This window comes from Rutilus rutilus (genome assembly GCF_951802725.1).
Source record: "Rutilus rutilus genome assembly, chromosome: 18".
Classification (NCBI taxonomy): domain Eukaryota; kingdom Metazoa; phylum Chordata; class Actinopteri; order Cypriniformes; family Leuciscidae; genus Rutilus; species Rutilus rutilus.
Window position 1 is genome coordinate 29,982,225 of NC_140231.1, and position 26,437 is coordinate 30,008,661.

Here is a 26,437-nt window from a genome sequence, read left to right on the forward strand (position 1 = left end):
TGAAAATGTAAGACCTTTCATAAGAAAGACTTTTTAAGACCTTAAATTTTAAAAATCTAATTTAAGACCTTTTTAAGGATCTGCGGACACCCTGTATAAAGCCTACTTTGTTTTGAATCATGTATAGATGTCTTTCTTTACTTTTATGAACCCATTGATGTTGCCATATTTCAATTACCTTTTTTCACACTAGACTCTTCCCTTATTCTTATTTTGACCATTTAATTTCAATGTCAACATGCTCTTTTTTTTTTTTTGCCTTTTTTGCCAATCTATCAACTTTCTCATTTCCCTGTATGCCCACATGTGCTGGTATCCACATATATGTAATATTTTTCCCTTGTCTACATACCCTTGAATTTATAAACAAGATTTCATATAATATGCTATTTCTTGATGACTAGCCTACTAGCTTTTCCAATCTTCATACTCATAAGAGCTGATACAGAGTCTCTACATACTAGAATGTTGATATCCCTGAACTGTTTAATCCATTCTAATGCAATAAGTATACCACATAGTTCAACTGCATAAACATTTAGTCTGTGCCTTCTAAACAACCATAGTCTTAAGATGCGCTGTGAATGTTTGTGATGATGTAAGATGAACAAAAGTACACCAGGGTTCGATCGCATCAAGTTGAGTGTGAAACCACACCAATGCTGCGCTCAGACTCGGACCGCAGCAAATGTGCCCACTGTGAAAGCCCCCTTAGTTTGTCATGCCCACGACTTAGTGAGTCACAGTATATTGAAACCATTGTATTTCATGTTGAGCTTTTATTAATCTTGATTTCTCCAGTCAAAGTGAAATGCGGCACTAACAGAATGTCATGAATGTGCGCCGTGGACAGAAGACCAACGGCCAAGGTCAGGATTTTCATTAAATAATACATTAATTTCGGTTTGTTTTTCACCAAACCCTATCATATACCCCCAGAAGAGTTGGAATATACGACACGTGTCGGGATCATTCTCTGCATCTTTTTTAAAAGCTTGATGCTGGTCATTCTGCTTTTCACTGCCATTATATGAATGTGGAAGCTGACTTTTTTTTTTTATGTCTCCTTTTGTGGTCCGAAAAAGAAAGCAGGGCATACTGCATTAGAACACCAGGGGGAGTAAATGATTTTCATGTTATGAACTACCCCTTAAAGAAATAAGATATTTTTATTATTGCGGTTTTATCAGAATTATTTACAGCATGACATGCTTTATTAAATATGACTGCAGGAAAAGGGCGATGTAGTATTTTATTTCATAAAATGTCACATCAGAATTCTACAGCAAAAAAAAAAAAAAAGATCACATCAGAACACCAATGGTAGTAGAAAAAAAATACTATATTCAGTGCAGAGTGTCACACTGTAGAATGTGAAGATCTGCTGTATTCAGTGCATCATGAAGTAGGAGAGCAGAGAACAGCAGAGGAACAGGAAGCTCTGGGTGACACTCTGAGCCCCGTTACACAGGTTCCCCTCACAACACGAGATGCCCTCATAACTACTAACTGATGTGGCGTCACAAATAGATTTAGACGCACAGCCTTTTACAACCAATGACTGACCTCCAACAGTCCCTGATGAAAAGAAAGAAAACAATGGTTGATTCAGTCTAAGCTGGAGAACATGCGATCTTTATCAAATGTTTACAACTAAGACAGTTTAAAAGATAATGACTTTAATTTGTTTCCAGATTCTCACCTGTTGCTTTAATGCAGCGATCTTCACTCCCTGAACAGCTCAATATGTTTGAGCAGGTCTGTCCATCACAAGAGAAACATTTCTTTCCATTGGGGATGTTAGAGGGATCTACAGGAGGAAAACAATTATCCTTTTATTTTATTTACAAAATATCTAATCAAACAACACTCTTTTTGCAGCTCCATTCAATCAGTTCATCACAGACAAACCACACCATGCTTTTTATTTTCTGATTGAATCTCATATGGAAGAAAATTGAATGTTGATTTTAAAGAAGATATTTATACATGATCATTGAAGTACAATACCTGGAGCATCTTGAGCGTTGCACTGGTTTGTGTTACAGCAGGAAGAAGTCGCCTTTATAATGCCGAGATTCATGGACCCACTTTGACAGTCAACAGCACAATCTTTAGCCTTCACTTTAGAAGTAATGTCACCTAAAATATGAACGATACAGGAAAGACCAGTTCACCTGCATATTAGTTTAATGGTAAATGTATTTATAAATGTCAAAATTTAGCATTTTTCTCATTTCAAACCATTTTTTAAATACAAAATCATAAATGAAATATCAGAAATACATGTTGAATATTCCGCCAGAAAAAGGAGTAGCCGTTCTGTTGCAGCACCAGTAAATTAACACAGTCTCTATCAGTCAAATAACTCTACATTTCTATCCTTTTGAACTTACCAACTTGTGTCACTGCTGTTGCACTCTCACACTGAGAATATCCACTGGGACATGTTTTAACCGTTTGTCCTGCACAAGAACCCGTCAGACCCATGCACTCATAACAGCTGAGAGAATGTCCTTTAGGAATAAAACAGAGAATAAGACATCAATGATCTGTATTTGTACCCAGTAACATCACAAACATTATTTGTCTTCGTACCTGCTGTGAAGAGAATGAACAGGAGAAAAACTGAGATTTGCAGATCCATATTCGATCAGGAGGTGAATGAAATAATGTGTCTGTTTCAGTGCCATTTTATATCTTATCAAAAGGGGAGGGTCTTCATGACAAAATGAAAGTTTAACACAGGTAGACATTTCTTGAAACAGAAACTTAATCTTACACAATGTACTTGCCAATTAAAGATAAAGGAAAGTTTAAGAATTGCAAACAATGTATAGGTCTACTTGAACCAACCTTCTTAAAGTGATGGTTTACCCAAACATGGAAATTCTGTCATAATTTACTCATCCTCATGTCATTCAAAACCTGTATGAATTTCTTTCTTCTGTAGAACAAAGTAGGATCTTCTTTTTCTACAGAAAAAAATTCAATTTAAATAATACGGCTTTAGGGATTACCATTTAGTGAGGAGGATGGGAAGTTATTGAGAAGCCAGGACACAAGCTTAAACAATAAAGTATTACAATAGCTGCAGTTCAGTAGTATAACACCTACAGTACACACTGTGAGGGACATGATGCAACCTTAAACAGATGCATGAGTTTCATTTTCTCTGAAATTATTAACTAGACCTGAGACATTGTGCAAGACAAAAACTGAATCTTTAATAAACATATCAGAGTGAGTTTCATCATTTTGATCACATTCTCAAGCTTGAGGAATATATAAATCAAATCAGTTATAGATTTCTTAAGCCAGGTTTCAGTAAGAACGACTATGTCAGCATTTGTCTCATTCACCCAAATCTTAATCGTATCCCATTTAGGAACTAAACTCCTAACATTTAAATGTATAAACCCAAGACCGGTTCTGCTTTTAAAATCTGAGGGAGTGGGCAAACAAAGAATAGGCAAGGCAAGGCAAGGCAAGGCAAGGCAAGTTTATTTATATAGCACATTTCATACATAATGGCAATTCAAAGTGCTTTACATAGAAGAAATTAAAATAATAAAAAGAAATAAGAATAATTAAAACAGTTTAGAAAAATAAAAATAAAATACAGTACAGTACAGTACAGTACAGTACAGATAGTCGGACGAGCATTGGCAAAGTGCTCATTCATTAAATGCATAGCTAAACAGATGCGTTTTGAGTCTGGATTTGAATGTGATTACTGTAGGAGCACATCTGATCTCTTCTGGAAGCTGGTTCCAGCTGCGGCTGGCATAATAGCTAAAAGCAGACTCGCCATGCTTAGAGTGAACCCTTGGTATTTCTAGCTGATATGATCCTAGTGATCTGAGTGATCTGTTGGGTTTATATTCAGTGAGCATATCTGCAATGTATTGAGGTCCTAGGCCATTGAATGATTTATATACCAGTAATAATACTTTAAAATCAATCCTAAATTTAACTGGGAGCCAGTTTAAAGACCTGAGGACTGGTGTGATGTGTTCATATTTTCTGGTTCTGCTCAGAATCCTGGCGGCAGCGTTCTGTATGAGCTGCAACTGTCTCATGGTCTTTTTGGGAAGGCCAGTGAGGAGTCCATTACAATAATCCACCCTGCTGGTGATGAAAGCATGCACAAGTTTCTCTAAGTCTTGTCTGGATACAAAGCATCTAATTCTTGCAATATTTTTCAGATGATAGTATGCTGATTTAGTTATTGCTTTGACATGACTACTGAAACTAAGGTCTGACTCTAGTGTCACACCAAGATTCCTGACTTGATGTTTAGTTGTTTGACCCCTAGAGTGAAGGTATGCGTTCACCTTGAGAACTTCATCTTTGTTTCCAAACGCAATGACTTCAGTTTTGTCTTTGTTTAACTGAAGAAAGTTTTGACACATCCAACTGTTGACTTCATCAATGCATTGGCACAGGGAGTCAATGGGGCTGTAATCGTTAGGCGATAGGGCTAAGTAAATCTGTGTGTCGTCTGCATAGCTGTGGTAAGAGATTTGGTTCTTTCTCATTATTTGGCTCATTGGGAGCATATACAGGTTGAACAGGAGTGGCGCAAGAATTGAGCCTTGAGGGACTCCGCATGTCATCGATGTCCACTCAGACTTATGGTCTCCTATATACTCACATAATAACCTCTCCGATCTAAGTATGACCTGAACCATTTTAGGACTATCCCAGAAAGCCCCACCCAGTTTTCCAGCCTGTCCAGAGTATGTTATGATCGACAGTGTCAAATGCAGCACTGAGGTCGAGTAGTACCAGCACTGATAATTTGCCTGAATCAGTATTTAAGCGAATATCGTTTATTATCTTTAAGAGCGCTGTCTCTGTGCTGTGGTGCGGTCGGAAACCAGATTGAAAATTGTCAAAGTATCCATTCGAGCATAAGAATTTGTTCAGCTGATTGAAGACAACTTTTTCAATGATCTTGCCTATGAAAGGAAGATTTGAGATCGGTCTATAGTTGCTTAATATGGTCTTATCCAGATTGTTCTTTTTCAGGAGGGGCTTGACAACTGCAGTTTTTAGGGAGTTTGGAAAACTCCCAGAGAGAAGTGAGGCATTTACCACTTCTAGAAGATCTGCTTTTAAACTGTTTAACACACTTTTGAAAAATGATGTGGGAAGTGTGTCAAGAGCGCAGGTTGATGTTTTAAGGTGCTGTACGGTTTCTTCCAAAATTTTGCCATACATTTCTTTGAAATCAGACATAGTAGCTACTTTCTCAGGTGGTCTGATCTGTCTGACCCCAGCGTAACTCAAGGATGTGCTGATCACCTTTCTGATATTATTGATTTTCTCAGAGAAGAAAGAAGCAAACTCACTGCACTTGTTGTCTGAGAGCATTTCACTGGGAATCTGGCTTGGGGGGTTTGTCAGTCTCTCTACAGTAGCAAAAAGAGTGCGTGTGTTGTTTAAATGACTGTTTATAATATTTGAGAAGAAAGTCTGTCTAGCTTTGCCCAGTTCCATATTGAAAGCATGAAGGCTGTCTTTGTAGATGTTATAATGGACTACAAGTTTTGTCTTCCGCCACATGCGCTCTACTTTTCTGCATTGTCTTTTCATATTTTGCACTGCTGTTGAGTTTCTCCAAGGTGCTTTTTGTCTGCCACTCTTCTTCCTGACTTTAACAGGAGCAATATCATCAATTACACTTTTAACTTTTGAGTTAAAAGAATCAAGGAGAAAATCAACAGAGTCTGCAGATATGCTTGGTGTTAAGGATATAGCCTTCATAAATAGTACACTAGTGTTCTCATTTAAGCATCTCTTCTTGACAGACACAGATCTAGCTTCAGTGGCAGGAGAGATCAATATATCAAAGAAAATACAGAAATGATCAGACAGTGCTACATCCTTAATGACAATCGATGAAATGTTTAGACCCTTACTGATAAGTAAATCTAGAGTGTGTCCATGATTGTGTGTGGGTCCATGTATATGCTGAGTCAGATCAAACGTTTTTAAAACACTTTTGATTTCTTTTGCCATATTGTTTTCTGCATTATCTATGTGAATGTTAAAATCTCCAGCAATGGCAAAACAGTCAAACTCTGAGGTAATTGTTGATAACAGTTCTGTAAAGTCCTCAGCAAAGGCTGGAGAGTATTTTGGAGGCCTGTAAATAATAAGTAAAATGCGTGAAGCACCTTTTAACACAATACACAGATATTCGAAAGACAAGTAATTCCCAAATGATATTTGCTTACATTGATAAATATCTTTAAAGAGAGCAGCTAGACCCCCACCTCTCTTAACAGCTCTGCAGATACTCATAAAAGTAAAGTTAGGAGGGGCTGCTTCATTGAGGATTGTTGCACTGCAGCTGTCTTCTAGCCAGGTTTCATTCAGAAGCATAAAATCCAGGTTGTTTGTGGTTATTAAGTCGTTGACTAGAAGTGATTTATTTTTAAGTGAGTAAGCTAACTTAACAGACTTACTTTTCCCCACAGCAATATTAGTTTGACGTGTAATAGGCACCAGATTAGTTAGGTTTGCTGTACGGCTATTGAAGGCCTTAGACTTTCTATCTTGTAATAGAACAGCAATAGAGAAAGATACAGGCACACTGGGTTCCCGCTTGTTCTGTAAACATTTGAGAAAGTTACTGTTATCAAAACGGGGACCCGACACATATCACTGAGAGCTGGTATCAGTTGTTTTTGGTTCACCTCGATCAGATGGAGGAGGGTGTGGGCCCTGGCGTTGTGGCAGAGGCCGAAGAGCTCTCACAGGAGGAGGGGGAGGGCGAGCTGGGCCCGCAGGCTTTGGTTGTAATGGTGCCTGTCTTTTTTTGGTTGGTATCTGGGGGCTTGCAGCAAAAGAGTGGGATAGTCTGGTTCCAGCATGCACCAGTTCTTCCATTTTCTGTGAGAAGCACAGAAGTGGCGATGCTGGAGAGAGGGAAAAAGTGTCTGGTGAAAGGGGCTGTTGCTCTGGTGTTATCGGAGGCTGTAATATGCTGTCCTGGCTTCCCTAGTTGTTTTCCAGGAAGTCGTCCTTGGGTGCCGAATCTTCAGGCAGTTCTGATATGTCTGTCTGTGGTGAGCTCTGTGGGCAGGGCTCAGCTGAGATTGTGTCCGTGAGCAGAGGTTGTTGTGGCGGAGTGGTGTTATCATGTCCATTTTGCTGCTGATGTGAAGTAGGGCTGCACGATATTGGAAAAAAATTACATTGCGATATTTTTTTCCCAACGATATATATCGCGATATTGCGAGCCATCAATCCAGGCTAAAGTCAATAATTACCATTCCATGTTATTAATAATTTCACTAATAAGCAAGCTTCATTACAAGTAAAAAAAAAGGCCACTTAGTATTTTATTCCAGAAACATATTTCTCTCAGGATTCGGTGAACGTTCTTCACAGGACCTAACGTTCTTCAGGTTCTAGGACCCGAAAAATTATGTTTTCTGTGCTGATTCAGTGACGCGTTCACGTAAACGGCACCTATAACCAGCAAAAGTAATGATTAATAATATGTAAAATATTGCGATGTGACATTTTAATTGTTTATTAATAAACAAGTGTTTTCTGTAAAGATTAAGTTGACAATAGTGACTCGCGATCTTCGCAGCAGTGATCGGGAGAAATGCACTTTTCATACAGATTAGGCTATTATTAGCCTATTATTTTTTTAATGGTTCTGTTTAAAAGTAGAGATTTCTGTAGATAATAGTAATATTTCTATTTTATTATTATTATTATTATTATTATTAAGTGTGTGAGGCGAGTAGGCTACCTTTTATGCTGAGTTGCGGTTCATGGATGATAGCTTATAATCTCCAGTTCAGGCACTGGCTGCTATAGGCTATTTAATATTTATTTATTAAATCCAGGAAATTGGATAATGAAATACTGATTAAAATTAAGATACAATTAATACGAAACGAAATTCGTTTTAAAGAAAGGCTTTGTGCTTTCTGTTTGAGGTATCTGTGAAAGTTTTAAAGCAGTCTTTTACTGCCGCTTTCATAACGGTCGCGTCCTTAATAACATTGTTTTTTCCTCATAAATGCGAACACGAAAAATAAACGACTTTAAAAATAAAAAAACATCCACAACTTTATAACACTCCAGCAAAGTAGCCTACCTCTTTTTGGTCAACATCCTCCTTTTTGTAGACGAAATAGGCTAGTCCCAAATAGCTGATTTTGACTTTTTTTGCGGCGGATCCTCTTCGTAGCGCATTTTTAGCAATAGGATTGCCAGTGAATGTTGGTTGTGAGCGGTGAGCTGCGCAGCACAGCGAACCAATCACTGTGCAGGCACGCGGAACGCGTATGTCACCCCAGCAAAAAGCCATACAACAATCTCGTGTTTACTGTGTGCTACTAACGTTACCCTTCACATCGCATGTTCCGGCGATGTGACTATCGCTCATTCGCACATCGCGATGTCGATGTTAAAACAGAATATCGTTCAGCCCTAATGTGAAGTCCTGTGGTCATTCGTACTGTGTCCAGGTGTGTGTGTGCCGTTCAGATTGAGTGGATTGGCACAAACTGCAGAAGGATGATTGAGGGAGAAGTAGATATTGTCCTTTAACACTCTTGAACCAAGTTTGTTTGGGTGATGGCCATCCCGATGAAACAGTTGTCTCTGACTCCAGAAAAGATTGAAATTGTCAATGAAGTTTACTCCTTTTATATTGCAGGTTTTTTGCAGCCGTGTATTTAGCCCAAGCAACCGTGAAAACCTGTTTGTTCCTCTTGCTGGGAGAGGTCCACTGATGAATGTCTGAACTTTCAGTCTTTTAAGTGTTTCAAAAAGTTCATGGAAATCCTTCTTAAGGAGTTCTGACAGCTCTTTATGAATATCATTCTTCCCCACATGAATGATGAGTCGATTTGCAGTCTTATGTTTCATCAGAATGTTCTGAAGTTCCCTGTTTACATCAGAAGTTGTTGCTTGTGGAAGTAGTGATGTATGTCTCGAGACCGGTCTTGGTCTCGAGACCGGTCTCGAGACCACTTTTACGTGGTCTCGGTCTTGTCACGGCCTTGACGGTCTTTGGTCTTGGTCTCGGACCTCTTGGTCTTGGTCTCGGACCTCTCGGTCTTGTCTAGGTCTCGCTGTCTCAGACCGACATAGTGGTCGGGGGATTTAGCAATACAATACTACAATATCCATGACGACACAACGTTCGATAATGCAATTATTATCCGCAACGGAACGGATTGAAGTGCGCGTCCGAGTGCTGACATTGCGGAGTGTGCGCGAGCCACACGAGAAAACATTTTATCCGCGCCACTGATCGCAGCGGCAACGAGCACTTTGATCACTTGGTTTAAAAAACACATATCAGTGACATGATGGGTTTTAACTTCATTCAGGAGTCATTCATTTTGGGTAACTGCTAACTGCACAACTAACGTTACACAACTGACAGATGACTTTGAGCGCACCGCCAACGGTGTGTGTGTGTGTGTAACCATAGCGACAAAACGACCAACTTTCGGATCCCGCCTATAATTTCGTTTTTAAAAATGTAATTATGTATTTAAAAGTTGCAGAATGGGTTAATTTGAAGTCTGAGACTCCGAAATCGGCAGAGATAGGCAGGCATTTGCTTGGATGAATTTGTGTCTTTGATATCTCTCTGTGTGTGTGTGTGTGTGTGTGTGTTGTGTTGTTGTTGTTTGATTACAGTATTGGATTTAAGATGGTGTTAGACTAAATAAATGGTCTTTTAAATATCATCTGCATATCTCCGTTGTGTTGACTAAACATTAGGCCTAATCCAAGTTTATAATTGTGTATCTTTAATTTGATGTTATACAATTTAATCTAGACATTAAGTATAATTTCAATTGGTTACATATTTCTCATTCTTTAGACAGTTGTTGGAGGAGCAAGATGGTGTTGGAGGTGTTTGATGTTTTGTCAGATGAACCAGTCAGTAGGCCTACCAGTCATGTCAGTCCTCAACAGTACACAAAAGTTAAGGGAGTCTCAATCCTCTAATTGTGCAGTAACAGCCGTCATGCAATTGCTACACATAGTTGATCTCACCCAGTCTGCAAAAAACATTTACAATGAGCTCACAGTCACACACATGACATGGTCTGTCTCTGTATTGTTCTGCCTGTGTAGTTGAAGTAATACCATCTAGTATTGAATGTAAACTGCGGCTGAACCCTATGCTGCTGTTCTTGAATTCACAAGTTATTGCTTAGCTTCAACTAGTCTGTTTTTTCCCCCTCCTAGTGCAGCAGATTAGTAAAAAAATCACTATCCGGTCTCGACTTGGTCTCGGTCTTGGTCTCGACTTGGTCTTGGTCTCGACTTGGTCTGTCTTGGTCTTGGGTCTTGGTCTTGTCTTGGTCTCGATACCCTCTGGTCTTGGTAGTGTCTTGGTCTCGGTTTAGGCGGTCTTGACTACAAGTCTATGTGGAAGGCAGCACGTAGTTGTATATCCCTGTTGCTAATGTTTCTGATTATGGAGTCCCCCACTATCAGAGTCCTGGGCTCGGCTGCGCTCTGAGCTGAATGCCGCTGTCTGCTCGACCTTGAGCGCCAGTTAGCATCAGTGTTAGCTACTGGCTGATTCAGTCTGTGTTCGATCACATTCATCACATTTGGGGATTCCTCATTTACATTCATTAGTACTTCAAATCTGTTCTCAAGATGTATAGGCGGTGGTAGGAGACCAGTGTTTGCAATCCTTGTCAGAGCTGTATCTGGGGTAGAGGATGCTACTGCGGCAATATGTGATGCTCGTGACAATCTGATGTCTCGAGTGCCTTTGGGTCTCGCTCCCTGTTTGTGCCATCGATTAGTAAGTCGATCGGCTTGTTTCTCTACCTGTCGAGGAGCACTAGTTTCATGGGACCCACCGGCTGTATGCTGAGGCTGTCCATGTCGAAGCTCTGTTGTGTGCTCCGTCTGGTTTGGTGGTCCCGTAAGTAACTTTGTTTCAAGAACTGCAATCCTTTGTAAAAGTCTGTGGCAGTTGGTGCAGCAAGTAGATTCAAGAAGAGGCATTTTCTCTTATCCTTGTAGGCAGTTGTGTTTTCCTTTCCCGGTATGTAAGCTGGTCGGGTAAAAGAATTCTCAGTTTTTGTAGTAATCCAAACTTTGTCGTATGAGCACTGTGCTGATTTGCTGAAGTTAAAATTAGGTGATAAAGGAAATAAAATAAAGGAAATAAAATACAAAAAAAATAGGAGATAAAATGTAAAAGCGATAGAGTAAAGCGAGGAGCAGTAAGCAAGAGCGTCCGAACAGTAGCTGAGCAGGAAGCAGAATAGATGTAGTAGCCCCAGGATTTGGCTGAACGTTTCCAGATAACATCAATAAAAGCATTACCATACATCGTAATTTTAGTTTAACAGGAAATGATTTATCAGGACCCCCATTAACTGCAAACTGAGAAAAAGAGTCATCCTTGCCAATAAAATAGTAATTTAACACCATAAGATTCTGAAGATACAGGATCTCATTTACATACACTTGTAAATAGAAATTATTCAATATATGATATCGGCTGATTGACTGATGATATAACACAAGAATTTTCGTCGATGAGGTTGAAAATTGTCTGAAGTGTAGCTAGTGCAACCGGAAATCACTCTCCTTACTGTGTCCATTTAATTAATTTAATTCCTGATTGCAAAAAATAAGCATCAGGAATATAAGGAAATACATTATGCTGATGTATCGAGGACAAATTTGTAAGTACATCAGGAGTTTATTTAAATAACACTTGCCTGCTGGCTTATGCTACCGCTAACCCTGACGTTGAGGTCACTTCTGTGATTTGGGAAAAGCCTGAATTTTGTATTATTTTTTTCCGAAGTTTTGACAACTTAGTGTTAACTAATAATTGTTGCAAACTGGTACTACCAACAAAATATTAGTGCATTCCTGGAACTGGGCGTCGTTACACTATATCTGCTGAAGGACCTGCGCCTGGACACGATGTTCAACTGCATAAACATTTAGGCTGTCAGATGTTCTTTTGCTAATTATTGGTTGTGCCTTCTTAACAACCATAGTCTTAAGATGCGCCGTGAATGTTTGTGATGACGTAAGATGAACAAAAGTACACCAGGGTTCGTTGAGTTGAGTGTGAAACCACACCAATGCTGCAGGGCCGCACCGGGAACCATCGCGCTCAGACTCGGACCGCAGCAAACGTGCCCAGTGTGAAAGCCCCCTTGTCATGCTCACGACATAGTGAGTCACAGTATGTTGAAACCATTGTATTTCATGTCGAGCTTTTATTAATCTTGATTTCTCCAGTCGAAGTGAAATGCGGCACTAATAGAATGTCATGAATGTGCGCCGTGGAGAAGACCAACGGCCAAGGTCAGGATTTTCATTAAATAATACATTCATTTCGGTTTGTTTTTCACCAAACCCTATCACATAGGGGAGCGCGGGGCACAACCTAACGCGGGGTTAGTTGTAACACGCTTGTTTTAAATACTTTAAATACTCTTTTTTTTTTTTTTTGGAAGATATCATAGACATTTATTAAACCATAGCAAAAGTAAATTTCTTACTTAAGTTAATTTTTCATCTCTATTTTTTGTGTTTATTTAAAATAAGACAAATCTGATATTATTTTAATCTCCAAGATGTTATTGAACAGTTGAGATAGTTATTTAATGCTTCGCTAACTAGCAGAAGACACTAATGTACGCATGTTGTCACACTGCGTTACAATGTGCCCCTATTAGAAATATGCTATTATATTCTATACTTTTATTAATTTTATTGAGAAAACGTGAGAAAAAAAGGTGAATAAAGACTGAGAGTCAATGTTCAGAAATTACTAATTATTTATTTGTTTTGAACTATGTTGTATAGCTGTGTTTTCATGCGTTCATAGTCAAAACTCAAAAATGAGTTTATATTTAATTATAAAAAAATTGCCATTATTTTATATGAAAACGTTTTTTAATTGTATTTTATTTAGAAAATATTTTTGTTTGTTTTGTATATATTTTATTAGATCAGATAACATTTTAAGCTGTCATATGTTATGTTACAATGTGCCCCTCACATGTTACAATGTACCCCCCACCAATGGGGCATGTTGTCACATTTGACTTCCATTCTTTCGGGGTATATCAGGAAAAAAGTATATACTGTATTAATAAAACAAAAACACATAATTGTACTAGACGTGGGAAATTAATGTGGGAAAAAATAAATACTCTGAACCATAAGTAGATTTACACAAACTGAGAAAGTCAAAAAGCGTTACTTTGTGCCCCGCTCTCCCCTACCCCCAGAAGAGTTGGAATATACGACACGTGTCGGGATCATTCTCTGCATCTTTTTTAAAAGCTTGATGCTGGACATTCTGCCATTATATGAACGAGTGGAAGCAGACATTTTTTTTTTTTATGTCTCCTTTTGTGGTCCGAAAAAGAAAGAAGGGCATACTGCATTAGAACACCAGGGGGAGTAAATGATTTTCATGTTATGAACTACCCCTTAAAGAAATAAGATATTTTTATTATTGCGGTTTTATCAGAATTATTTACAGCATGACATGCTTTATTAAATATGACTGCAGGAAAATGGTGATGTAGTATTTTATTTCATAAAATGTCACATCAGAGTTCTACAGCAATGAACAGAGAAAAACTGAGATTTGCAGATCCATATCCGATCAGGAGGTGAATGAAATAATGTGTCTGTTTCAGTGCCATTTTATAGCTTATCAAAAGGGGAGGGTCTTCATGACAAAATGAAAGTTTAACACAGGTAGACATTTCTTGAAACAGAAACTTAATCTTACACAATGATAAAGGAAAGTTTAAGAATAGTAAGAAATGTATAGGTCTACTTGAACCAACCTTCTTAAAGTGATGGTTTACCCAAACATGGAAATTTTGTCATAATTTACTCATCCTCATGTCGTTCAAAACCTGTATGAATTTATTTTTTCTGTAGAACACAGAAGTATCTTCTTTTTTTTCTGCAGAAGAAAATTTCAATTTAAATAAAAAGGCTTTATGGATTACCATTCAGTGAGGAGGATGGGAAGTTATTGAGAAGCCAGGACACAAGCTTAAACAATAAAGTATTACAATAGCTGCAGTTCAGCAGTATAACACCTACTGTACAGTACACACTGTGAAGGACATGATGCAACCTTAAACAGAATCTTAAGTTTCATTTTCTCATAAGTTTCATTTTCTCAAGGAAGTAGTGGTGTTTTTTTGATAGTTACTTGTTTTACAAGAGCACCTTTGACCACTGAATGTTTTCAGCCCTGTTGTGGCCGAATTTTTAGTCGGTTACACCACAGTAGAACTAACCTAAAAAACTGTTTTATTTATTCATTTTAAACTTCCATACTCAAGAGAACAAGCGCATTTAAACCAACATTCTCAACTTTTTGTTAAAGCTTTTGCAATGCAAACATGGACTTTGTAAAAAAAAAAATTTCGTTTCACCCCGATGAATGTCCTCTCTAAAACTGGCACTTAAGGTTTAGTCATACACTTCACTTAAATCACGACTGAGATACCTGATAAGTAACTTTTAAGCCCAGCTTTGAGCCAAGATTTTTTTTTTACTGTGCTCCTCATTTGGGAGTCACACTTGTTATCTTTACACCTGAAAAGGGAACTTCCTCCACCCTAGTAAGACCAATGTAATATATGTTTGTTCAATAATATTTTTTCTTTTGCATTTTGAGAGGATTTGATGGTATTTATTAATATTTATACAATAATTATGGTTAATTTTTGCCATTGAAAATAATAATAAAAAAAGTTCATATTTGTAAAATATTTTTTCAATGAATGCAGTATTTCAGATTAATATAGAGTCTAGGCCTTTTAAATCCAATTTTTGTCAGATTACATTATTAGTGCCAAAAACTCTAATAAAACGTCATTTCATGGTGTTAGCACTACATGCCTGTATAACTCTCTGTTCTTAGAGAATTTCTCATAATTATTACTTAACATCTCATAATTTTGTTTATTTAATTAACAATTAATAATACAAATTAATAATTTAATTAATATTCATATTTTTATCATTTTCTCATTATTTATACACTTTAAATAAAGTTCTTCTTATTATGAGATGTTAAGTCATAATTACCAGAAAGTTTCTCATTATTACAAGAAAGTTTCTCATTATTATGAGATGTTAAGTCATTATTACTGTTGTATCGTAGATACCAAGGAAAAACTTCTGGATGGTCTCTTTTTAATAGGACTGGTCTCTTCTCTGCGTTTAACACTGCCACAGCCCACAAACACAGTGCGCCACCGCCCCCTACTGGACAAACCAAATACCACCCTTAACATACAACATGTCCCCTAACATTTAACTGATAGGCAATCCTTTATGGAGGTATTTTTGGTGCAAAACTACTGAACGCCTGTGACAGTGAAATTTGTAGTTGTAGAGAATAGCCACACATGTGTATCGGTAAATTTGAAGTCACAGAGAGAAATGTTTTAAGAGTTGCAAACTTGTAGACTTTTTTTTATCTTCCACAAACACAACACAACAGTTACACCTTCTCAAATTCTTCATTGCAGGTGCACAAATCCTATTCTACAAATCACAAATTGAGAAACTCATACGCTCACATTTTTGCTACAGTTGCTGCAGTGAATATGGTGCAAAACGCATTTACACACCTGCATAAAAAAATGTGAAGTCACGGAGAAATTTAGCTCATCTGCAAATCAGTATGTGAATTCATCCAATGAGAGTTGCACACTTGTAGAATATTTTCTCACAAATGTCTTGAATATTTTTCTAGCACAAACACAAGTACATAACTACAGCTGCTTGAATCTGCTGCGACGAATCTCAAACACTGTTTTTCGCTTTCAAGTGACAAGTTTTGCGCGCTCTCCCTTTTGCACCAAGTGCACCGTGAAATGTGGGGCAAAAGTGAGTTGTGCATCTGTAGAGGCAGTGGGCGGAGCCTACATGAATATTCATGAGTTTCCCGGGCATGCGCGTGGAACTGCTCATTCTAGTTCACGTTTCTCAGCAGGTTTAATGGATTATTTCAAAAAAGGTAAATATAGTTTCAGCGCGAACTTAAACTACAATTGTGTGTCGTTTTGTTAAATTTGTTAAATGTTTTTATTAATTCGTCACTGACTGAATGATCGCTGGCATTCACTTCGTGTAGGCCTATATACAGTAGTTACAGCAAACTTCAACTCGTCGTATAAATTGCACCTTGCGAAGCTTTAAAACTGTGGCTTTTACTAATTGTTATCATTTGTTGATTGCAATAAATAAAATAAACCCTCATAAATGTATCTGTGGGCTAACACTTTTTAAAATTTATATAATATATCCTGGTGTGATTGTTCTTAAATTCTTGTTCGTTTAAATAAGCCAAATCATTTAAGACCAAACTCAAGAATGAATGTGTTGCTTTAATACATACATACAATTGGGATTAAACAAAATTGTATGGACAAAAGTGGATAAATTACATTTGATACAGCTAGGTTACTGTAAATGAGAAACAAAAAAACACTTAACATTATTTTACGGAATATAATAAGCCACCAATTTGATGTTCTAAAAAAATATTTACAAGCATACTGGCAAAATAATGTAACAATATTATTTTTAATGTTTTGATTGCAAGGTGTGCTTGTGCTGGTTTTGATATAATAATATATACACTGTTCAAAAGTTTAGTATTAGTAAGGTTCTTAGGTAAGGTACCTCTAAGGTACCAAGACTACATATTTCTGAAAAACAGTAATATTGTGAAATATTTTTATCAACTGTTTTCTATTTTAATGTTTAAAAAAAAAAAAAAAATGTGATGGCAGAGCTCATTTTACTCTAGATTTCAGTGTCACATGACCCTTCAGAAATCATTCTAATACTGATTTGCTGCTCAAGAAACATTTCTGATTATTATCACAGTTGAAAGTGGTTGTGCTGCTTAATGAAGTGTGGAAATTGACCTTGCCTGCTATAAAAGTATAACATTTCTTAAATCATAGTGATTCCAAACTTTTGTCATACAAATCTTAAATGCCAGAATGTCATGTTTTAACATTGATCCAGCAAAGTTTAAAGGTTTTATTTTCAAGGGTTCAAGTCAGAAGTAGATCATGCAAAATGTTTATTTGGACATGGATATGGTTGTGGAGTTATTTCCCAGAGATTATAGCCAGAGATGACACAGTTGTAAAGCTTCATAAGGTAAGGTATCAGAAGAGCTTAGCAATAAACAAATTAAATGGTAATGGTTCATGTATTTAGGAATATTCTGCTCCTCTGTTGGAAATAAGTGTTGCTGTAATCATTCAGGTGTTCTGGAATTTTTGGTTTTACGGTAAACGTAAACGTAATTTTTTATTTTATTTTATTTTTTTATTGCAGTGACATTCAACAAATGATAACAAAAGACAGTTTAAAGCATTGCAATGTACAGAGGAAAAGCACAACGAAATGAACGAGTTGAAGTTTGCTGTGCTTTATATAGGCCTACACGAAGTGAATGCCAGCAATCATTTAGTCATTAACGAATGCACAAAACGTGCAAACTAATAAAAACATTATGAACTTTATGAAATGATACACAATTGTATTTCAAGTTCGCGCTGAAACTATATTTACCTTTTTTTTAAATAATCCATTAAACCTGCTGAGAAACGAGGAGCGTGAACTAGACGCAGCAGTTCCACGTGCATGCCCTTATTCCGTAAAATAATGTTAAGTGTAGTATAAAAACATAAAACATCCAAACAAAGGAGAGGGTACATAACTGGCAACCAGATAGGGACCAAAGTGCAAGAGGATCAAAGCTTCAATACTTGAAGTACATTGCTAATACACGTGTAAAGTGCAATGCACAGTAAAGTGCTGGTGCATGTTAAAGTGCGGTGCACAATACAGTACTGATACATATAAAAAACCCATAATCCAGCCCGCTACTCTGACCAGGTTGAGAATCTGTGATTTAAGTTTGACACTCAGATTACCAAACCAACTACTTGCATGAATTTTGTTGATTAATGTTATTGCCATGTATGGTCACAGGGCTTCGGTCACCAATTGATTTGGGATCAAAGAGCATTTCTACAGTCTTACAGGTGTTAATCTGTAGTTTATGATTGTCGCACCAGTCCACAAACCTGTCCACAGCATCTCTGTAAATGGATGAGTCAGAGTTCCTAGTGAGCAAACTAAGAACAGCTGTATCATCCGAAAACTTCACCACATATTGATTAGGCTTAGAACTAACACAGTCATTTGTATACAGAATGGTGAACTAACACATCCCTGAGGGGCACCAGTACTACATATTTCTGTATTTGATAAGGAGGAGTTAAACTTCACCTGCTGTGGCCTCTTAGTAAGGAATGAGTGGTACCACCTGATTAAAAATGGATTTACTCATTTTCTTAGGAGAATATGTGGCTGAATTGTATTAAAAGCAGAGCTAAAATCAATAAGGAGCAGTCTAGCATATGCACCTGGGGTTTCAAGGTGCTTCAATGTAAGGTGCATTATGGTTGATATGGCATCACTTGTACTTCGTTTCTTTGTATATGCAAACTGGTATTTGTCTAATACTGGCTCCACCTCTGAGCGAAGTACATTTAACATAAGTCGTTCCAGGCCCTTGAAGACATTGGAAGTTAATGCAACAGGTCTATAATCGTTGTCCTCCTGAGGACATATGCCTTTTTTGGAACTGGAATTATAGTGGACTTTTTCCAGATCTCAGGTACAACATGTTTATCAATAGAAAGTTGGAACAGCTGGTGCCATACCGGAGTCAATTCCTCTGCAAATGTCTTTAAAAGAAAAGTGGACATATTATCTGGCCCCGTCGCTTTTTTCAGGTACATTGATTTAAAAACCTTAGTTACCGCATGTGGATCTATAAAAATCCTGTCTTTCACATTACAATTTACATTATCTAAAACATCACAGCAGTCCCTATTGTTATCAGATTCAAAACGCATATAAAATTGGTTCAGTGCATTTGCTTTTAAACTCTCATCCTGAGCAAACAGGGGCTTCCTTTTAGCCTCCATGTTTGTCATTCCTCTAGCAGATTCAAGCAGCTGTAGTTATGTACTTGTGTTTGTGCTAGAAAAATATGCAAGACATTTGTGAGAAAATATTCTACAAGTGTGCAACTCTCATTGGATGAATTCACATACTGATTTGCAGATGAGCTAAATTTCTCCGTGACTTCACATTTTTTTATGCAGGTGTGTAAATGCGTTTTGCACCATATTCACTGCAGCAACTGTAGCAAAAATGTGAGCGTATGAGTTTCTTAATTTGTGATTTGTAGAATAGGATTTGTGCACCTGCAATGAAGAATTTGAGAAGGTGTAACTGTTGTGTTGTGTTTGTGGAAGATAAAAAAAAGTCTACAAGTTTGCAACTCTTAAAACATTTCTCTCTGTGACTTCAAATTTACCGATACACATGTGTGGCTATTCTCTACAACTACAAATTTCACTGTCACAGGCGTTCAGTAGTTTTGCACCAAAAATACCTCCATAAAGGATTGCCTATCAGTTAAATGTTAGGGGACATGTTGTATGTTAAGGGTGGTATTTGGTTTGTCCAGTAGGGGGCGGTGGCGCACTGTGTTTGCCTCTCTCTGTGACTTCAAATTTACTGATACACATGTGTGGCTATTCTCTACAACTACAAATTTCACTGTCACAGGCGTTCAGTAGTTTTGCACCAAAAATACCTCCATAATCCTTCCCCAAGAAACAACATTTATTCTAGGACAATTTTACAGTGGTGATTTTCTTTTTCTTTTTTATTCTTTTTTTTTAACATCATACAATTCGCAACATTCATAATTCTAAAGGTCCTAAAGTTCTTTTTGATGACACTATTTCTTATGTCACAAAGTCTTTAAGATATGCTGTGGTTTCCTCTCTCTTACTGAGCGTCGTAGACATCCAGAGGGTGCACTCTCAGGCTCCTTTCTGTCTGCAGTTTGAGTCAATTCAGGCATTCTTTGAGCACTGGGTGCATCTGGCAATTGATTTTGACATGCAGATTTCGAACTCTCGGGCTCCCAGTTATCTACAGCTGGAATTGATTAGGCTAAGTGTTGTCGGCGTACTGAGTGATTCTGGCATTTTAATATCAGCATCCAATGACACAACATCAGCATCATAAGGTTGAACACCCAAGGCAGCTTGAAAGTCTTTAGTCAGCATACTAGGTGTAATTTGCGGGTGGGACGAGTGGGACATGTCCCCACCACTTTTGAAACATCTCGCGGCACGAATGTAAGTTACCAATACAAATAAATAAAACATCTCCAGTTAACTAGCAGAGCATTCATTTAGTTCAGATCATTCAGATCACGTTTAACACAGATATAATAAAATTGTCTTACTTTGAGGTCAGTGACTAACATTGTGATATTCCATCTGCAGCAATCACTTCAAACAGGAATCAGCAACTTTACAGCTGACAGCTCGAACAGATCACACAGACACAGCAGATAGCGGAAGCTCAACGAACTCTGTCAGAGAATGTCTGTTACTGTACAACAATGCTCACTAACGGCATAATACCATGACTACGGTTTCATAATAAAAGTCCCAACTAAATGAGCCTTTAATACAATAATACTTTTGCGATAATCTATATGTATGTGTTCGTTTAAAATCTGCCATTGTGTTTTCGAAGTTGTTAAAATAATACTAAAAACACGTTGTTGTTTTTTCTGAAGTGGGATCCAATCAGAGAAGTCGGCGTTAAGATCATAAGGCCGTGTGTCCACCAAAGCGTTATTAGCCAGCTGAAAACGCTAGGCGCTCTGCTATAAACGCTCAGCTGTGGGCGCTTGAGAGCGTTTTGGCAGCGCAGCGTTTTTTCAGTTGAGACGGTTGAGACCGAGACACTTTGCTTGTTATGATACGGAATATCCGCGAAAGTCTTACTAGTATCTCATTTCACACATATTTTGTTTCTGTGTTGATTCTATATTAAAATGTCAATACAATGTAATGTATTTTATCTGGCTCTTGATTTTGTTCCGTTATTATGCTTGTTGTTGTCATCTGTTGACGTTGTACAAGCAGAATCATGTGGCGGACGCGGTTGGTCGGTATGGTATTAGTCCCGCCCCTCCTCCACTGTGATTGGACGGTTGGGTAAAAAGTGACAGTGATGAGCGCTGCGTTTTACCAAAAGTTGAACATTCTTCAACTCTCGGCGACCAGTAAAAAACGCCGAACGCTCAGCGCTTCAGCGTGAAAAAGACGCTCAGCGCCTCGTTACGGCGCTGATCCACTTGTCCGTGCGACACTTCTGTCGCGCCGCGCTCCACTATATTCCTATGGGTGACGTCAAGCGACTTTGTCGCGCCTGCAAAGCATTCCGGGAAGGCGGCGCTTCATTTGAAAAAATGCTGCGCGTCAAAAAGCTGGCCGATGCCCATCTTTATGCAAATGAATTCCGTCAGACGCGACGCGTCTATCCAATAGAAGTAGAGCATATGGAGACGGAGGGAAGTCTCTCGCAGGTCCTCTGTTCTGATACGCTACATTTCCCGCTGGGTCAAAACCACGCCCATAGCGGTAAACCCCCATCAACGTACCAATGTGGGGAGGCGTCGCGACACCACGCGACAGTCGTGTCGGACAAGTGGATCAGCGCCGTTACGCTCATGGCGTTTTAAAAACGCGGCGCTACCATTGAAAGCAATTGAAAAAACACGCCAGCCGCGAGTAAAAACGCTTTGGTGGACACACGGCCTAAGAGCAGCGCTCATCGTGAATGGTCACTTAACGCGTGTTTTGCCTTTGGGTTTATTATCAAATTAATATTATAAAAAAAAATGTAAAAGCCATTTTATCGCACAGAAGTATTAGGTATAGCAAGAGTAGGAAAAGTCACAGAGTCTCATGCCGTTTGGATGAAAGGAATTTCATAAATAAATAAAGAAGCCCAGATTTTACAGTGGGAAACCATGTTGAATTTGCAATGTAATTACGTTTCGTAATGTTATTGTACATAGCCTACATCTGATTTATGATTTAGCATTGTGTAGCAACGGATACAGATTTACTGGATGCCTCTTTCCACTTAGAATGGGCATCAACTAAGACTAAAAACATCTTCCCCAGGAATGGACCAGCATAGATCGGTCCATTCGTGTTGCCATCTAGTGGACGGTAGGCTATACGACACGAATTTGAACGACCGATAGAAATCACACCGAAAAATCCGTCTTATGATTTGGTTAAATCCAAGTTTTTTTCAATACACAAAACTGAATTCATTATTAGTTTCTGAATGTATAGTCAAAATTCTGACTTTGGACCTACATAGGCCTATGCACATCTTACAACACAACCAATCACCGACAGCAGGAGGGTGTTGTGAGGTTTTACGCTTGTGCACGGCTGCACGCAAAGTCGAACACGAGGGCAAAACCTCACAACACCCACCCCCTGTCGGTGATTGGTTGGAACACTATTTATTTTGGTTTTGAGTGGTTGGTGAAACCAATTGTTTTTGTGTGCAGATCTCAGAGCCTAGGCTGCCTACAGAGACGCGTGTTTTTTTGACGGCATGCTTATGGGGCGGACAGCTAGCGGATCGTTAGGAAAGATTAGATGAATGTGATCATTTATGTTTGGGCCTTTTTTGGGCCTGAAATCGCTGATACAACCTTTAACAATTACTTAATAGTCATGTGCCTCAACAAGTATAAAGTCATAACATAATGATACATTTGCAAATCATTAGCTAATAATTAATTAACACAGACAATTCGAAGTTGAAGTACATGACTTCAACCCATTGTGGTAATTAACGCATTAATTTACACTATTAGTTACAGTTTTTCTCGATTGTTTACACACATTTTCTGAAAGCATGCCTCATATTCTCAGAACTCTACACACAAATCCAAAAAAACACACACAATGGGCAAAACCCCTCAATTCTCCTGCAAAATGAAACTTTACATTCAAAACAATGTTATTTCTTCTCAAAATGGTATTTTGTTTTCAAATGACACACACAAACCATCATATGAATAGACATTTATAAGAACCAGTTGAACACTGATATGCTCAGTGTAAAACACTATGATGAATGGAAAACACTTCTTCTCCATTCATCATAATAACTTAGGCCTTTTTTTGTTCAGTGTTACACTTTCTACAGACAGTACATACATAAGTGTGTTGTAAAATATTTGAGAATATTGTTTTTATACTCAGAACACAGATACACGGTAACAAATATATGTTATTTTTCCCACAAAAACAATGTACACAATGTACATCCCAACCAACACAAAGTAGGACATACAGTGGTCTACATACAAAACAACAGAAGAATTGACTGTATACAGTTACAGTAAAAAAATAATAATAATCCAATGTTGGCATCCATTGCTCAATTGAAGAGCTCACCTGTTGAAGAGCTCACCTGTTGAAGAGCTCACCTGTTGCTCTTTTATGCTAAAGCTCTGATTGCTAATTGTAAAACTGTGTGACGGGTGTTTGCCCATGTGATGAGTCAGTGTGCATATTTGAATGGCAGTGTGTTCCTTGTGAAAACAAGAGATTTTCTGCATGAAAATTGTGCCAAAAGCAGAGAATTGTGTGTAGTGTTTTGAAAAAGGTGTGTTTTAGATCTGCAGTTTGAGTGTAAAGCAGGAATTGTGCTTGTAGTTTAGCAGAACTGGTTCAGGGGGTTGGTGAATGAGTTACATGTTGTGGTCATTGTCTCTCAAGTACCAGAAAATGTGTGTAAACAATCGAGGAAAACTGTAATAAAATATGTTATTAAGAAATTAATACATTATGACACATTTAATTAATAACTATTTATATATTACTTAAACTATCAATCATTAGAACCTTTATTAGTTGTTGATGCAGTAATCATTAATTAATGGTTTAGTTCTTTATGAGTCATTAACACATGATTATCTTAAGCATGAATTAATGCATATTAGTGCACCGTATTGTTAAGTGTTACCACAATTTCTTTAAACACTTTCTTGTGGGGAAAACAAAGGAATTAACTGAGATGCTTTTAAACATGTTTTTTAAATGGCACATTAGTTTCGGTAACAGGACTGAGAAGCGTCCATATTCTGCTTGAAAACCTTGTAAAAAAAATTAAAAATAAAGTTACCCAAATTGACCAATACACATTTTGAATAGTTAAATGTGTAGTATTAGATTCAGTGTTTAAAAAAGATACAAAATAAAGTCACCCATTCGGTGGAATGGCCCATTTGCGTTCATTTTTTGTCTATTGTTTTAACGCAGTTAAAGTTACACAATATCTAAAAGGAAATAAAGTTAGCACTCCGACAACGTTGAGAAACATAAACAAAATATGAAAAAAATATTAGACCTGTTTGACACCAGCATCAACACTTTTTAACACTGGTAAATTAACCCATATTAACAATTAACAAAACAATTCTGAACAACACTGGGTATTTTGCTGTGTAGAGAGAGAGAAAAACAGAGAGAAAACAGCAATAGTTTTACTACAGTTAGCGGAAGCATCTAGGAGTGCACAAATAGGTTTTCTTTTTATCTCTATTTCCCTTTCCTTCACTTTTCTTCTTTTTTCCATTTCCTTTCTTTTCTCTCCCTCTTTTTTCCCTTATAATAATAAGGAAAATAAATTGACTTGATTTGATTGAGAAAGTTGTGGATTTCTTAAAAGATGAGGAATTACAAAGCAGGAGTGAAGACCAGGACTGTTGATAAAGTTACATTTGTTTGTTTTAGTTTAAACAAACAAAAATATGGGTTTAGAGCACAAGGGAAAAAGTCAATTCTGCAGTCAAAGAATATATTCACCTGCACTGAGAGAAACTAATATGCAAAATAATAATAAAGAAGAACAATGCAAAATAAATAAGAAAAAAAAATATATATATATATATATATATATATATATATATATATATATATATATATATATATATATATATATATATATATATAGGCTATATTAAACACAAACAGAAGAGAAAAAACAGGAACAAGATAAAAGCAGTGGAAAAATAAGTTAAGGAAATAAGGAACAATGGAAGGGAAAATGTATAATGGCAGGCAAATAATATGCATAATGTTTGCATGTTTAAGAGAATAATAATAATAATAATAAACATTTATTTATATAGCACTTTTCATACATGGAATGCAACGCAAAGTGCTTCACAAACATAAAAACAAATTCACACAATGTCAATATAAAAAGAAAATACATATAAATAACAGTTTAAAATAAAAGACTTATACACAACTTCACATAATATTATTGTACTCATAAGCAACTTTAAAAAGGTGTGTCTTAACCTGACTTTTAAAAATATGAATGCTAGTAGCCTCTTTCACTTCATTTGGTAAAGAATTCCAAATTTTTGGAGCATAGTGGCTAAAAGAAGCACCACCTGATCGTTTATGATTAACTGTATAATGTGCCAGAAGATTAGCATTAGAGGATCTTAATCTACGGTTAGGAGCATATCTTGACAAACAGTCAGAAATGTATAAAGGTGCCAAATTGTGCTGAGTTTTATAAACAAATAAAAGAACCTTAAAATCGATCCTTTGGTGAACTGGTAACCAATGTAATTCCATTAAAACCGGCGTAATATGTTCTCTCCTTTTTAATTTCATTAGTACTCTGGCTGCTGCATTTTGTATCAACTGTAACTTTGCTATAGAGCCCTTAGGTAGGCCAGTGTACATAGCATTACAATAATCAAGATGAGAGAAGATAAAAGCATGAATGAGTCTCTTAGCATCATCCAAAGACAAAAAAGGACGAATCTTGGCTATATTTCTCAGATGATAAAAACACATTTTTGTCACTTGATTGATATGAGACTTAAAATTCATGTCACAGTCCAAAATGACACCTAGGCTTTTTACTTCTTTCTTAGATTGCATGGCCAAGGGACCCAATCCAGCTTCTATCCTCTCCCGCTCATGTTTTGGGCCCACAATAAGAATTTCAGTTTTGTCTTCATTCAATTTCAAAAAAAATTTGTTCATCCACTTTACAATGCTGGACAGGCAATCAGCCAGCCTCTCTAATACAACAGTATCTCTTAGCTCAACTGAGATGTATAACTGTATATCATCAGCATAAAGATGATAATTCATGTCATATTCCTGAATTATGCTGCCCAAAGGGAGCATGTATAATGAAAATAAAACAGGCCCAAGAATTGATCCTTGTGGAACACCATGTGTTATTTCATGCGTCTTTGATATACAGTCACCTATATTAACTAAAAACATCCTTTCTGTTATGTATGTTTTGAGCCAATTTAAAACATTACCAGAGAGACCGACAAACTTTTCCAGTCTGTTTAACAGAATACAGTGATCAACCGTGTCGAATGCTGCACTTAGATCCAAAAGGATTACAGTTTTTCTCGATTGTT

At 37.3% G+C, this 26,437-nt stretch overlaps 1 protein-coding gene across 2 annotated transcripts; it reads right to left on the bottom strand.

Moving 5' to 3' along the window:
* Positions 1 to 1,235: 1,235 nt before the first annotated feature.
* Positions 1,236 to 20,544, bottom strand: LOC311276731 (urokinase plasminogen activator surface receptor-like). 2 transcript variants are annotated; one of them, XM_084386601.1, is made up of 5 exons: positions 20,390 to 20,544; positions 2,397 to 2,516; positions 2,011 to 2,142; positions 1,703 to 1,810; positions 1,236 to 1,578 (listed from the first exon to the last, which is right to left on the bottom strand). In XM_084386601.1, exons 2-5 carry the CDS (start codon positions 2,488 to 2,490, stop codon positions 1,391 to 1,393), a joined length of 522 nt encoding a protein of 173 aa, XP_084242727.1. In that variant the 5' UTR covers positions 2,491 to 2,516; positions 20,390 to 20,544; the 3' UTR covers positions 1,236 to 1,390. The 2 variants fall into 2 exon arrangements, with proteins under 2 accessions (XP_084242727.1, XP_084242726.1); XM_084386600.1 differs by lacking the exon at positions 20,390 to 20,544 and adding an exon at positions 2,599 to 2,738.
* Positions 20,545 to 26,437: the final 5,893 nt, after the last annotated feature.

Bases quoted from the DNA above. Each gene is read 5' to 3' on its own strand.
- LOC311276731 (XM_084386600.1), bottom strand. From the start codon at position 2,647: ATGGATCTGCAAATCTCAGTTTTTCTCCTGTTCATTCTCTTCACAGCA. The intron at 2,517-2,598 runs GTACGAAGACAA...TTATTCCTAAAG, and splicing joins GTTCATTCTCTTCACAGCAG to GACATTCTCTCAGCTGTTAT. The intron at 1,579-1,702 runs GTGAGAATCTGG...TCTTTTCATCAG, and splicing joins TCGCTGCATTAAAGCAACAG to GGACTGTTGGAGGTCAGTCA.